The sequence below is a fragment of the Saimiri boliviensis genome, chromosome 4 (assembly GCF_048565385.1).
Source record: "Saimiri boliviensis isolate mSaiBol1 chromosome 4, mSaiBol1.pri, whole genome shotgun sequence".
In the NCBI taxonomy this organism is placed as follows: domain Eukaryota; kingdom Metazoa; phylum Chordata; class Mammalia; order Primates; family Cebidae; genus Saimiri; species Saimiri boliviensis.
Genome location: NC_133452.1, coordinates 151,221,656 through 151,235,846, shown reverse-complemented (window position 1 = coordinate 151,235,846; position 14,191 = coordinate 151,221,656). Strand labels below are relative to the sequence as shown.

Genomic DNA, 14,191 nt, shown 5'->3' with positions numbered 1-14,191 from the left:
AATTTCTCCAAATTTCATATTCATCTTTGAAAAAGAGGTAATAATGATAAGAGTATCAAAGGGTATGTGGTAAAGTTCTCAACAAAGGCTAACTGCAATTATCATTACCCAAGTGTGAACATCTAACTGTTAAGTCCAGCTACACTGATTATCCCTCATTCAACTGGCACGTTGGGGGCACCTGCCACAGGTACCTTATGCAGAAGACATAGGTTATTCATGCAGTGTTGAACATCTGACTTCTGTAGACAGATGCCATGAGAAGTGATTGATGACGACTTGGAGAGGTAGGAGACAGTGGCTTTTGCCTTCATTATCCTTTCGGGGTCATCTATCACTCCAAGGATTCTAAGAAGGATGCATTTCACTTCAGATCACATTCATTACACAACAAGCTCTGTCGGACACTGTACTTCTGGAAGCAAAGGAAACTGATGTCCAACAATTCCTGGCCCTGTATCACATGCCACTGAATGGCTGATGCTGGGGAGGAGGTTAGATGGAAGGAGATGTTAACAAGAAAAGCAGCAAGACAGACAGGGAGAGTGAGAGAACTTTTCTCCGCCTGGCTGATGAACAGAAAAAATTTGTAAGGCAAATGCTCTCCAAATTAATTATGTTTTCCTGAAAAAATGGAAGCAAATGCCCAAGTAGAGGTATTTCTGCATGACTTTCCCTGACCATGAACTTGGAAGTAACTCCAATTCAGGCTCACGTTTCCTCCAGCATTCTACCAGCCCATTAACCACTGTCACTTCCCATTAATCACGCTTGGTGTCTTTCAACTGTCCTGTGTTTCCTTTCAAACATGTAAGCAGAGCAGCAGACACTGAGAACAGATGAAAACTCATGAGCCTCAATTTAAAGTACTAGAATTCTTAGTTTATTAATTCCTTCTGACATGGCCCAGATGTCTTCAGAGCAATTAGTAACAGAACAGGGTTAATGTAGCTACCTCGTGGTGAAGCAGATTCATTATGACTGATTGCTCACTTATAAAAATTAAGCAAGTCTAATTGAGTTTAAGCCCAAAAGGATAGTACTAGATTTACAGTCCACAGACTTCTCTGTCTTGTTTTATCATGTTTAAGAGGTTACCACGTACTACATAGTAAGGATATTAGCTTTTTGTGTATTTTTATTCATTTGATCCTAGCTGTATAGGGGTCAGGCATACAGATAATAGAGTGTACTCTATCAGGAAAGGACCAGGGAAGCCAGAGAGATGGGGCCAGTTGAGATATCTTTGGTTTCTTATATGTAAAGAATCCTGTGGATACCAGGCCACCTGAACTCCTGGGCTCACAGATGAAACTCAAGTTTGCCTCCATTAATTAGAAAACTAGATAAATCAGAGGGTATCATTAGTTAAGAAATTCTGGCCTGGCATGGTGGCTCATGCCTGCAATCCCAGCACTTTGGGAGGTTGAGGCAGGCTGATCACAAATTCAGGAGTTCAAGACTAGCCTGGCTAATGTGATAAAACCCCATCTCTACTAAAAATACAAAAAAAATTAGCCGGGCATGGTGGTGGGTGCCTGTAGTCCCAGCTACTTGGAAGGCTGAGGCAGGAGAATTGCTTGAACCCGGGAGGCAGAGGTTGCAGTGAGCTGAGATTGCATCACTGCACTCTAGCCTGGGCAACAGAGTGAGACTGTCTCAAAAAAAAAAAAAAAAAAATTCTGTTGACTCTTCTTTTTCCAGTGTCATCTCCACTGGTCTGCTCTCTTTCTTCCCACTGATATCAGTCAGATGCTTGTTAGCTCATATTTCAATGACTGGAGAAGCCTCTTCAATGGTCTCCCTGGCTCAGATCAGTCCATTTAACTGATCTGACTTTGGAGTATGTGGCCTGGAGCTGGCCTCGGTGGTGGCTTCTCCGATAGGCCTTCAACCTGCTCCTCTTTCTGCTCATTCTACATGGTGATCTCTTAAAGGCTAGTTTTTATCACATCACTCCTCTGCTCAAAAACCTCCAAAGCCTTTTCACCACCTAGGGAATAAAATCTAAAACTTTCCATGCCTTTACCTAGTGAGTCCTCTGAGGTTTTGTCTAGGGTCTTCTTTCCTGGAATACTCTTCCTTCCTCTGTAAATGTCCTTCATGCTTGAAAAGTCAGTTCAAGCTTCAGCCTTCTCCTATAACCTCTTTATCAGGCTTCACTGAACTTTCAGTGTTACTGCTAACAGCAGTTACATTAGTACTTTCTCTGTCTCTCTCTCTATATATATGTGTTCATTAAACCAGGGGTCCCCAACCCCCGGGGCCATGAACTTGTACTGGTCCATGTCCTATTAGGAACTGGGCTGCACAGCAGGAGGTGAGTGGTGGGTGAAGCTTCATTTGTATTTACAGCAGCTCCCCACCATTCACGTTACCACCTAAGCTCCACCTTCTGTCAGATCAGCAGGAGCATTTGATTCTCAGAGGAGCAGGAACCCTAATGTGAAATGTGCCTGCGAGGGATCCTGGTTGCATGCTCCTTATGAAAATCTACAGCCTGATGATCTGTCACTGTCTCCCATCACCCTTAAATGGGGCTGTCCAGTCACAGGAAAACAAGCTCAGGGCTCCCACGGATTCTACATTATGGTGAGTTGCATAATGAGTTCATTATGTATTACAATGTCATGATAATAGAAATCAAGTGCACAATAAATGTAATGCACTTGAATCATCCCCAAATCATCTCCCCTGCCCCACCGCCAGTCCACGGAAAAATGGTCTTCCACAAAACTGGTCCTTGGTGGCAAAAAGGTTGGGGACAGCTGCATGAAACTCTTACATATTCCTATCTACTTTGATACTTAGTACAGTATTCTGCCTATTGTAGATGTGTTGAATAAATATGTATTACATGTAAGGGTTTATTTTGTATAATGTTGAATCCTTCTTAAGGGAAATTTGACATCAAAGCCTTTAGGGTGCATAATCTTTGACTCAACAGTTCTAATTTTAGAAATCAATTAGAGAAAACTCAGAGATGCTTATGAATATATATGCAGGCTGTTGCAGTTGTTTGCTGTGGTGATTTAACAATAAGAAAGCTGGTGCCAGGCGCAGTGGCTCAAGCCTGTAATCTCAGCACTTTGGGAGGCTGAGGTGGGTGGATCATGAGGTCAAGAGATCGAGACCATCCTGGTCAACATGGTGAAACCCTGTCTCTACTAAAAATACAAAAAATTAGCTGGCATGGCAGTGCGTGCCTGTAATCCCAGCTACTCAGGAGGCTGAGGCAGAAGAATTGCCTGAACCCAGGAGGCGGAGGTTGCGGTGAGCCGAGATCACGCCATTGCACTCCAGCCTGGGTAACAAGAGTGAAACTCCATCTCAAAAAAAAAAAAAAAAAAAAGAAAAAAGAAAGCTGGAAAAAAACCTTAAGGGGTCAGTTAAGTAAACCTTGATCCATGTCAAGCAGCTAATAAAATCATGTCTTGGAATACTAACATGAGAATCAGTTTACGACATATCACCAAATGCAAAAAGCAGGTGGTAAAACAATATGTACAGCAACATTCAATTTTTATTCAATAGACAGACAGATGGACAATGGCGATCACCTAGGAGAGGCCTTATGGGGCTTTTTCTCCTTGGTGGTTTTCTGTGAATTTCGATTTTTGGACACCGAACTCAAGTGTTATTAATGTGTTAAATGGTTCTGTTAGATGGGAACTTGCTCTTTCAAACCATACACATCTGACTTGGATGGACATATACATTAATAGAGCAGTTTGACATGAGCTCATGCCTAAGAGGGACTCCACTAGAACTTGGTAACATGTGAAAGACAGCCTGCTATGGAAACATTAGCTGAACTTGGAGTTGAGAAACACAGCATCGATTGTGCCTCTATTACAGAATTCCTGTCAGCCCTGGAAGTCACTTATTTTTCTTGAAACTCAGTGTTTCTCCTATAAGATAGGCAAATATTTTCCCCAAATTCCACCACCATTACATGTTACAAACTGTTAGAGTGATGACTTAAGTATTATTTGTCAAAATACTGAACACTTTTTAAAAATGCCGTTGATCAGCATCAGGTGAAACTGTTATCAAAGTTGGAGAAACGACTCTCTGAAATCTTTTAAGCTCTGATTACACCACAGCCTTGAATCACAAAGTGGTGTCTACTTCATGGGCCAAAGGGCAGTGAAGTACAATTTCACTGAGTGAAATTGAATACCTGCGGATACATTCATTAAGTAACTTCAAGAACGCTGCAGAGTAGGTGCGCAGTCATTTTAGGACAACATTGCTAAGTTTACTCTTCTTTTAAAAGTATTTACCACAGAATTTGCAGATTGTCTTTTTTGTTTTTCCTAAGAGAACAGACAGCACTGGCATGAATTTTAATAGGAGAAATATACCAGGCTTCAGATCAATAACTTAAAGACAAAAAATTTAAAGCCTTGACAAACTCATGAAGAAGGCACTGTTCTTTATCTTTGCAAAAATGCTGACATTGAATCTCCTTCACCAGGTGAGCCAACAATCTTGAATGAGTCACTTAAATATAATGTAAATATTTACAGATACACATGACTGAGCACTCTTGGCATATGGCTGCTAGGTGGGTATCAAACGCGGCTTGACACGAAAACACAAACCCTGGTCATGACTGCAGATATCAAGACACACACAGAAACACCCGAACAGCCCACAGGGCAACCTCCCCAGAGAGCTGCATTCAGGTCTCAGATAAAAGAACAAGAGAAAAAGAAAATCCCTTGAAGGGAAGGAGGGACTGCTTGCCCCAGAAGATGTCTGCACTCACCTGTTAAGTGGTTGGCAATCCTGGTAGTGGGTTTGGGAGGCAGGGCCGGGGGCTGCTTGAGAAGGGGCAGCTGCTTCACTGGGGTCTCTTCATGGTCTCCAGGGAAAGCAGCAGGTTTTTTTGGGGGCAGGAGCAGGACTGGTTTGGCTGAAGGATCTTGGGACAGGAGGACTCCAGACTCACTGGCAGAGGGACTCTCTTCAGACACTGAGGGGACAACCACATGATACACAGGAGACATTACACAAACGCAGTGCAGGCAAGGCCAGCAGGGAACACAGGACAGGGACTCGGGCTAGCAACACAGCGGAGCACCGATGCTTCAGGCCACCACGCATGTGTGGAGAGTTACAGCGAGGACACCAGAAATCCAGCGAAGCAGGAGGGACAGAGAGAGGAGGCAGAGGAATAGAGAGGGTGGAGGCGGGAAGAGCAACAGGGAGAAAGAGGAGGAGGGCGTTTTCTCCAAACCATCAAAAACGTGACCATTTCAGACTCAGCACTGGTCATACAAACCCTACGCATGCTCTCAGATGTGACTGATGGGGCGCAGCAGGAATCACCAGGGTGGCCGGTGCAGGTCAGGGTGCAGAGCTCCTCTAAACCAAACAGGAACCAAATGCCAGCACCCACGCTGGGGCCTGCTTGCCCTCTGATGAGGGGCAAAAGGGAGTGGATTCAAAAGAACAGAGGGGCTCAGTTTTGTCCACTGGGTCCGCTCTGTCTCTGCTCTCAGATCTGTGACACCGGGTACAGATGACAGGTGGGAATGCTGACACTGCACAGGCTGCATCCTGGGGCCCTGCACAGCTGCTTCTCCAGGTTCCGGAGTGCCTGGTGCTGAGCAGCGGCCTCCCAGCCCAAACTCTGTGATTTCAGCAACAGCGTCCTGCCCCTGCCAGCTCCTGTAAACCTTGACGAGGCAAAGGGTGCTTTAAGTTAGCCTTTCAATCTTCCCCTCGCCTCTCTCTTCTTGCTCACCACAACTATAGTTTTCTTGTGTCAATTTCTCCATTTCTCTTTGCACTGTATTGGACCCACCTCTTCCTTTCCTTCATGGGGGAACCCCCTGGCTGGCTTTCATGAAGCGCTGTCATTGGGCTGTGGCACACACTTTCCTACCATGCCAGTTGCTTGGCTGATGACAGAGTGAAAATCTGTGATTCTGCTGGAATGACAGAGTTTTACTATAACAATCAAATCTAGCTGACTTCAATGTCATAAGGAAGGCTGGCTTCTTTTACAAAATGCACTGCTTTCATTGGGAAATGCTCCCTGGGGTGGGAGGGTGTAACTTCACCATGTCTCCTCTAACCTCCTGCCACTGCTCCAGTAAGAAAGCCTCTAAGTGACTCCTCTCCTCACCAAGCCCCACACCTTCTTCCTCCCTGATCAAGTGTTCTGTGCAGCACCAAAGCCCTGCAGAGAATCCTCATGAGCACTACATTCTCCTGTCTCAGGGACGCTATTATGAGCAGTGTGGGACACAGTAACAGAGCAATGACTCACCAGGTCCCGGAGCGAAGTATGGGAATTAACCCTGTGAAACCCCATCCCCCCAAACCTCCTACGTGACCACCTGCAGATGTGGATTTTGCACATGATGGGGAGAAAGGCCTCTCTACCTATATCCTGCATATCGCAAGAGGTTCCTTCTCCCAGACTCATCTGGCAACAAGTACCACTGCTCACTAGCTGTCAGGAGGGACCCATTTTGGAGCAAATTAGGACCACTCTTCAAACCTTCTGAGAGAATGAGTATTGGCCACTCAGCCACTTTTGGACCAAAGAAGGAGATGACAGTCAGATGGCATCAGAAATCAGCTACCAGCAGGATACAATTCAATCAGTAAACTGTATACAATTTAATTGACAATTAAATTGACTGTATCAAATAAATTGAAACAACCATTAACTGGTATATTGGGGCTAAGACTAAAGGGCCTTTTAAACAGACAAATTAGCTAGGTGTCATATAGAAATTTAGGATTCCTCAGCTTTACCTTAACAGAGATGAGTGTTGAAAAATAAAATAATGATATTTTAAATCAGTAATGTTACAACAATAAGCCATATCTTCTTTAAAGAGATTAAGGTAATCGAGAGTTTCTTAAACACTGTAGAATCATCAGTGTCAATATTTTCCACTTTTAAAAGTACTCAGTATGTACTAAAAACTAATCTGTTTTATCTAAGTGTCCAGCTCCTTATCCTCAGGATAGTCCAAAATAGAACTCCAAGTCCAGCCAGGTCAAAGATCCCTGGTGCCACCGTCTGAGACTTGCCCTAAAATCCTGCCAGGGGCATTACCTGGCCCATCCATGATGTCTGAAGGTTGGAGCACCTCATACGAGCAGGGATCCCTGGGCATTGGGACTGGCTCCATCTCGGACAGGGCAGGCAGAGACAGCTGGCTGGAGCTCAGGGACTGCCCATTTTCTAGGGAGTCCTCTTCATTGGATATGGACAGTTCCCCATCTGTCAAGAGAGAAAAGGAGAGTGCAGAGTTAGACAATGTCTGCCTTCCAAGAAAGAGGCACTGACTGCTTGCTAACTGCGCCTAGCTGCTGCTGAACAACCTTTATCAAGGTCAGTCTCTAAAACCAACATCTGTTCTTTTTAAGACATTTATTTGATCTTTAGAGATACATTGTCTACTCATCAGGGCAACAGTTTCCAATGATTGTCAGCATTTTGCCTGTTTTCTCTGTCTTTCTAATCCAATCCATCACATTTTCTATGTATTTTTAAAAATAAAAATCAAATTAAAATTATTTTTGTCTCATAATTTCTAAAAACTTGGAAAAAAACACTCAGCAGGCCTCAGAGATTGGAAGACCAGGATCAGGAATTCCTACTTTACGGAGCAAAGGGCTTCATGTCACTCAACAGGCAACAAGGTCCTAGGAAAAACTCATCCCATCTTCTGTTTGCCTCCACCCTCAGCCAATTTCTCTACTTGGATAAAGGATTAGGACGGCTCTCATCTGCACCTAATAGGCTGCAGCCACCCAGGGATGCTGGGAAGTGCCAGAATTCTCCCAGTGCCGACCACCAATCATATTGCGTCCTGTAGACTTTGATGTTGCTTAAAGCGCAGCAAAACAAGGCCAACGGTGCAGGATCAAAGGCTCCCATACAATGGCCATTTGTCAAATCAAAATTCCCCCAGTGTGATTTCATCCTAGCTCAGGGGAGTCTTAGATAACTAGACATTAAAGTCAAATTAATTTTTAAAGAGGACTGAAAGCTGTTCCAGCGAGATGAATAAACATCAGATGAAAGACGAAGTTCTGCCGAGTCAGAAACACAGAAACCAGCAGAGCAATTACCTGACTTAAAACCAGAAGCAAGATGATGACTTGCAGAAAAGAAACAGGGAAGTGACTCCAAGGTGATTCTTGGATAAATAATCCTTTCCTTTTGCTATGTTCCACCTCTAGTTTAATTTTATATATCAGTAATGTATGGTGGCACAGAATCCCTCCATGACCCACCTCCTATTAGAGTCGGTCCAGTGAATATCTGTTCAACAGAGTAATCAACAAACCAACAGGCCTGAAATAGCATATGATTCAAGGGCATATGGTGTTTGACCTGAATCTTCTATAAGCACAGAAAAAATATAATGCATGCAAAAAAAAAAAAAATTCCTCTGAAGCAGACAGTGAAAAGCACCAGCATTTGAAGTGTGTTGCTTTTTTTTAAAATTCAGCTTTTTTATATGCCCAAAATGGTAGTAAAAGTTATGATAATCAACAATATGATGATTGATTATTTATTAATAAGAAAGCAAAAGCAGTGCAGACTGTAAGCCCATGCAATGGAAATCACACAGATGAATGGGGAGTCTTTGGGAAGGGCTGAGTGTCAGTACATCACCATCCCAACATGGATGCTCCCCAGTCCTCTTTAACATGCCTTTATTTAGCATGTTCAAACGGATGCCGTGGGAAGTATCTCTGCTTCAGTTTCCCAGTTGGTGGAATAATGATGCAGCTGCCATTCAGTCTAATGCATCTCTAGGAAACCACTTTGATTCTTGATGTTCCAAGTACAATAAAATTCCTAGACGAGATACCCAGAGGGGATGGAGGTCTCAGGGTTCTTGCCAAATTCTGCTTCTTTGGGGGAAGGATGCGATCGAAAGATTGCCATACATTTTAACAGTTAAAAGTACCATAGAAGCAACATTAGAAAAAAGAGACGCAACTGCAGTTGGATTACTCTAGACTCTCTCCATGAATTCTGGGCTTTGCTGGTAACAGAGAAGCAATATTGCTCACTCCTTTTGGGACATATTAACTCTTGAAAAATTGAGCTCTCTATAGATTAAAAGTAACATTGCTAAATCACAAAGGCCAAAACCACTTTGAAGAGGAAATAATCTTGGGAATTCCACTGTTATAATTGCTAAATATACATTGCCTTGGAAAAAGTAAAAACAGAAGAAAAAGCTATAAAACACTGATCATATCACCACCCTAACCTAACAGAAGCAATTTCCTCTTTTGGCACATATTTTCCAAGATTGTAATCCTACTGTGTGCCAAATTTTGTGTCTTGCTTCCCCCATACTATTATAAGCATTGTAATTTGCATAACTGTCATCTTAATGATTATACTGGATAACTATATATCAATATTTACTAGGCTATCTCTCATTTGGTTGGTCATAAAGGGACAGTTTTATGCTATTATGAAAAAAATGCAAAGAGGACCATCATCCTGCATACAATTTTTCTGCAATTAGAATTCTCCCCCTTTAGGATAAATCCCAGTAATGAAATTTTCATGTTTTAATATTCCAAAGTCTAGTCACACATATATGGATCTTGTGAAATTGTTTTATTAAAGGGTTTTCCAATTTACACAATTAGAAGAAAGATAGACCATACACATATCTTAGCTTTTGGCAATTTCTTCAACATTAATATCGATAACCATGTTTTGTCTGTCTGTCTGTCTATACCTACCTATCTAGCAACCATCCATCCATCTATATATGTATATACATATCTAGTGGAAAGAAATGAAAACCATCTGATAAGTATGAATTCATTATTAATATCATTTATGACCAAGATGGGTAGCAACAAAAGTAAAAACTATTCGACTTGGATTCATATAAGCATAGAATAATACTGCCACTTTTAAATAATATTTTAAATTTATTATGTGTTCAAACACACACACATGCACACATGCAAAACATTAATGTAATGGGCTGCATACAGCCATTACTACAAGTGTAATTACTACAAGTGTCTCAGCTGCTCAAAAGGCTGAGGCAGAAGAATTGCTTGAACCTGGGAGGTGGAGGTTGCAGTGAGCCAAGATCATGCCTGGGCAACAGAACGACACTCTGTCTCAAAAACAAAACAAACAAAAACAAACACAAACACAAAAACAAAACACCATGTTTAAAATGTATCTCTAGTGGGATAAGAAATCCTCATTAAATAATCATTGAATATGACCATGAAGACCATTTTTATTACTACAAGTGATCCCCCCTTTCTATACCCATGCATGCGCATGCACGTGCGTGCACACACACGCACACACACACACGCACACACACACACGCACACACACGGAAAGGGTCTCGCTCTCAGGGTCTCGCTCTGTCACCCAGGCTGGAGTGCAGACTTGACCTCCTAGGTTCAAGTGATCCTCCTACTTCAGCTTCCCAAGTGGTTGGGACTACAGGTGCACACTACCATGTCTGGCTATTTTCTTTGTAGAGATGGAGTCTTGCTATGTTGCTAAGGCTGGTCTTGAACTCATCTGCTCACGTGATCCTCCTGCCTTGGCCTCCCAAAGTGCTGAAATCACAGGCATGAGCCACCATACCTGATAAAGTATTGTATGAAGGAAGAACATTTTGTTCTGAAAAGGCTCAAGGTTCAGGACCCTCTGGAGTTTAAGATTTTTAGAAGTGTCAACTCTAATTCTGAAACACAAAGTACATTAATAAATGTAATCTCACTACTGAATCAGATTTTCTATGATATGAATTACGGTTTTTGGAGGCCGAGGCAGATGGATTGCCTGAGGTCAGGAGTTTGAGACGAACCTGACCAATATGGTGAAACCCTGTCTCTACTAAAAATACAAAAATTAGCCAGGTATGGTGGCGCGTGCCTGTAGTCCTAGCTACTCAAAAGGCTGAGGCAGAAGAACTGCTTGAGCCTGGGAGGTGGGGGTTGCAGTGAGCCGAGATGGTGCCACTGGACTCCAGCCTGGGCGACAGAGTGACACTCCATCTCAAAAACAAAAACAAAAACAAACAAAAGACCATGTTTAAAATACATCTCTAGTGGGATAAGAAATCCTCATTTAATAAATAACCATTGACTAATATTTGCTTTATATCTATATATTGAATGAATATGGCAATACATTTCATGCAGATCCAAAATTTAAAAACAAAACTTTAAAATTAGAATTAAAAAGTAGGAAAAATAGAATAGTAGAAACAAATATTTATTTATTCAGGTCATTCAGGAGGGAAACCAGATGGATAGTTCTGACTTCCTCATAAAACTTTCTGATTTTTAATTTGCAAAAGGAAATGCTGTACACCAAATAGAATAACAAAAGCAGCACAACGGGAACACATGTGCTGCACAGAACTAATAAAAAACAAACTCTTCCAAGGAGGAAGAGTATTTGTTCTGGTAAATAAAAAAATCAAGTCCCAGGTGACACTTGTAAAATGCATAACCTTGCTAGGAATTAGAGAAATGCAACTGAAATGACAACACGAGTGATGTGGAGGCATGAAATGTGTTTGAAATAATTTCAAGTACAAAAGCCAGAACGGAGGACAGTATGTACATGCAGACTGCAATGACATTCAAATCAAATATGCATGCAGGCTGGCAAAGCTCTGAAGTGAATCCAGCATGACACAGAACTTAATGATCGTTTACTTTTTTTCCCCCTGCAAGATGCTTACATTTATTTAAAAAAATATGAAAGGCTGTGAGTGGTGGCTTACACCTGTAATCCCAGCACTTTGGGAGGCTAAGGTGGGTGGATCACCTGAGGTCAGGAGTTCAAGACCAGCCTGGCCAATATGGTGAAACCCGTCTCTACTAAAAATACACAAGTTAGTTGGGTGTGGTGGCAGGCACCTGTAATCCCAGTTACTTGGGAGGCTGAGGCAGGAGAATCTCCAGAACCTGGGAGGCGGAGGTTGCAGTGAGCTGAGATCACACCACTGTACTCCAGTCTGGGCAACAAGGGCAAAACTCTGTCTCAAAAAAAAAAAAAAAAAAAAAAAAAAAAAAAAAAAAAAAAAAAGAAAAAGAAAAAGAAAAATGCAAAAAAAATTGCATGTTGTCATGTTACATCAAAACAATAAAGGTTTGGTTAGAGGGGAAACCCAATCCTCACTCCTCTGGTTTCTACGTGGAGACATTTTCCCCAGGGCTCCTGATGCTTGCTGACCCTCTTGCCCCTCTCCACTGCTACCTCATTGCTGGGGTACAAGCACTGGCCCTTGTGTCTCTACTGGGGGAGCCCATCCACCCTTTTCCCCCTGCCCTGGACCTGTGTTGACTCCAGACTCAGACCTTCCCACTTGTTGGGCTGATTCAAGGTCAAAGCTGGGGGTAGAAAATGATGAGGCCCCTCAATGACTTCCTCCAGCCCAGCTTTTGCCAGTAATCAAGGAGATCCCCTACTTTGATCTCCCATTTATCTTATTTCTCACATGGTTTAGAAACTCGGAGACAGAAGAAGAGTGCTAATAGAGGACCCCTCAAATCCTTAATCTGGAGACTCAAGGAAAGAGAATGCTTTTTCCACCTCACGTAAAAATCGAAGGAGGCATTGACAGGTGATGGAAAGGATGCTGTTAGAAATCACGCTCTCCTGAGAGGCCTGCGTCTCAGTTAACAGAGGTGTGCCGGTGAGCACCTCTAATTTATTCTCAGAGAGACAGTAGGCTAAAACACAGCTGCAGTGGAGAGAAGCCCTGACTCCGAGCAGAGGGTGAGCCCTGTTTTATCATCCTTGCCATCACTAGCTCGCAACAAGCCATTTAACTTCTGGGGACCTTAGTGTCTGTCCCTTGAAAAGAAAAGGACTGTTAGATGATGCCTGACTTCCTTGCAGATCAAAGTATTCTCTGCATGAGGGCTGGAAGAGATGAGAAAAAGTGCCTCCACCCAAACTTGCAAATAATCCTGAAATATCAGATGAGCTAACACAGCAAAACATTTTATATTCAGGTTTTCTTTTTCTTGTCTGACTTACTATTTAGACCTAGAAAGTAAATGAATAAATTTCTGCTATTCTTGGCTAAAGTTTTATATTCTATTTTTTTAAAAAATCTTGTAAGTAAAGTTTTCATATTGATCTAGAAATTCGTGTTCTGCACAAAAAGCCTCCTTGCACAGTAGAGAGGGAGGAAGAAATAAAAGGAGAAACATTTCTCGAGCATCTTTAGTGTCCAGCATTATGTTGGACTTTTTATATGTGATAGTAATAATGACCTCTGAAACAGTATTTCAGAGAGTTTACTATGTGCTAGGCTGTGTTCATTGCATCCATCCATCCTATGAAGTTGGTACCAAAATTACCCTCATTGTCGAGAGAAAAGCAAACATTAGAAAGTTAAATAACTTGTGTTAAGTCCCTAGCACAGCAGATGCAGAGCTAGTACTACATGGTGCAGAGCGGGGGGGGGGGGGGGGGGGGGGGGGCGGGGGGGGGAGAGAGAGAGAGAGAGAGAGACAGAGACAGAAAGAGCTAGTGAGCGTGTGTGATTTTAAATGAAATTTAAAATGTGATCTCATTTAAAATGACTTATTTGGAAATTTCAATTCCTTAACGATTGCAAGAACAATATAGAATCCTTTATAAGACACGTAGTTGTCATTGACAAAACTCAAACTCTCTTAATTATTAGTCCTTGTAGCAGAGAATAATGAACATCATGAAATCACAGCTACATCTGTGCTTCCATTGTAAAGAAAAATTACGTAAGTAAAGTGCCATGCAACAATTTTAGACTAAAAATGATAAGAAGAATTGGCTACCCTGCATCTTTATTGGTAATGCAAATGTGTTGAATTTACACATGCATGCTTGCAAAAATTCAAACGTATTTTAATTTACTAATGATCACCAATGATGATAAAGCAACATAAAAAAGTTGAGCCACCCTATGTTAAAGCAAATAATTATCCTTGTGAAGACACAGAAAAGGAGCCTAATGCAAGCATTTGCTAATTGCCTTTTCCCTCTGAGACAGGAGCTGCTATTCTGCATGTTCTGTGTTCCCATTTTAGCTTCCCAGGCATGCCCTTTGTGCATCTCAAACAGAGACTAAGGTGCTTCCCACACAAGTGTCATTCTGGTGGGAGTGTTTCTAACATTAGTGAGGCTGAAATAAAGACTTCA

General features: G+C 42.2%; 1 protein-coding gene across 12 annotated transcripts in view; it reads right to left on the bottom strand.

Annotated features, from left to right (window-relative positions):
• The window catches only part of PHACTR1 (phosphatase and actin regulator 1), a 600,452-nt gene that overhangs the window by 106,696 nt on the left and 479,565 nt on the right, over window positions 1-14,191 (bottom strand). For 7 of the 12 annotated variants that reach the window (XM_074398444.1, XM_010338040.3, XM_074398443.1 and 4 more), the window contains 2 exons: window positions 7,085-7,252; window positions 4,775-4,981 (listed from right to left, as the gene is read on the bottom strand). In XM_074398444.1, the coding sequence (XP_074254545.1) occupies window positions 4,775-4,981; window positions 7,085-7,252 (375 nt within the window). The remainder of the gene's footprint in view (window positions 1-4,774; window positions 4,982-7,084; window positions 7,253-14,191) is intronic. The other 5 variants (XM_074398447.1, XM_074398445.1, XM_074398446.1 and 2 more) reach the window with 1 other exon arrangement.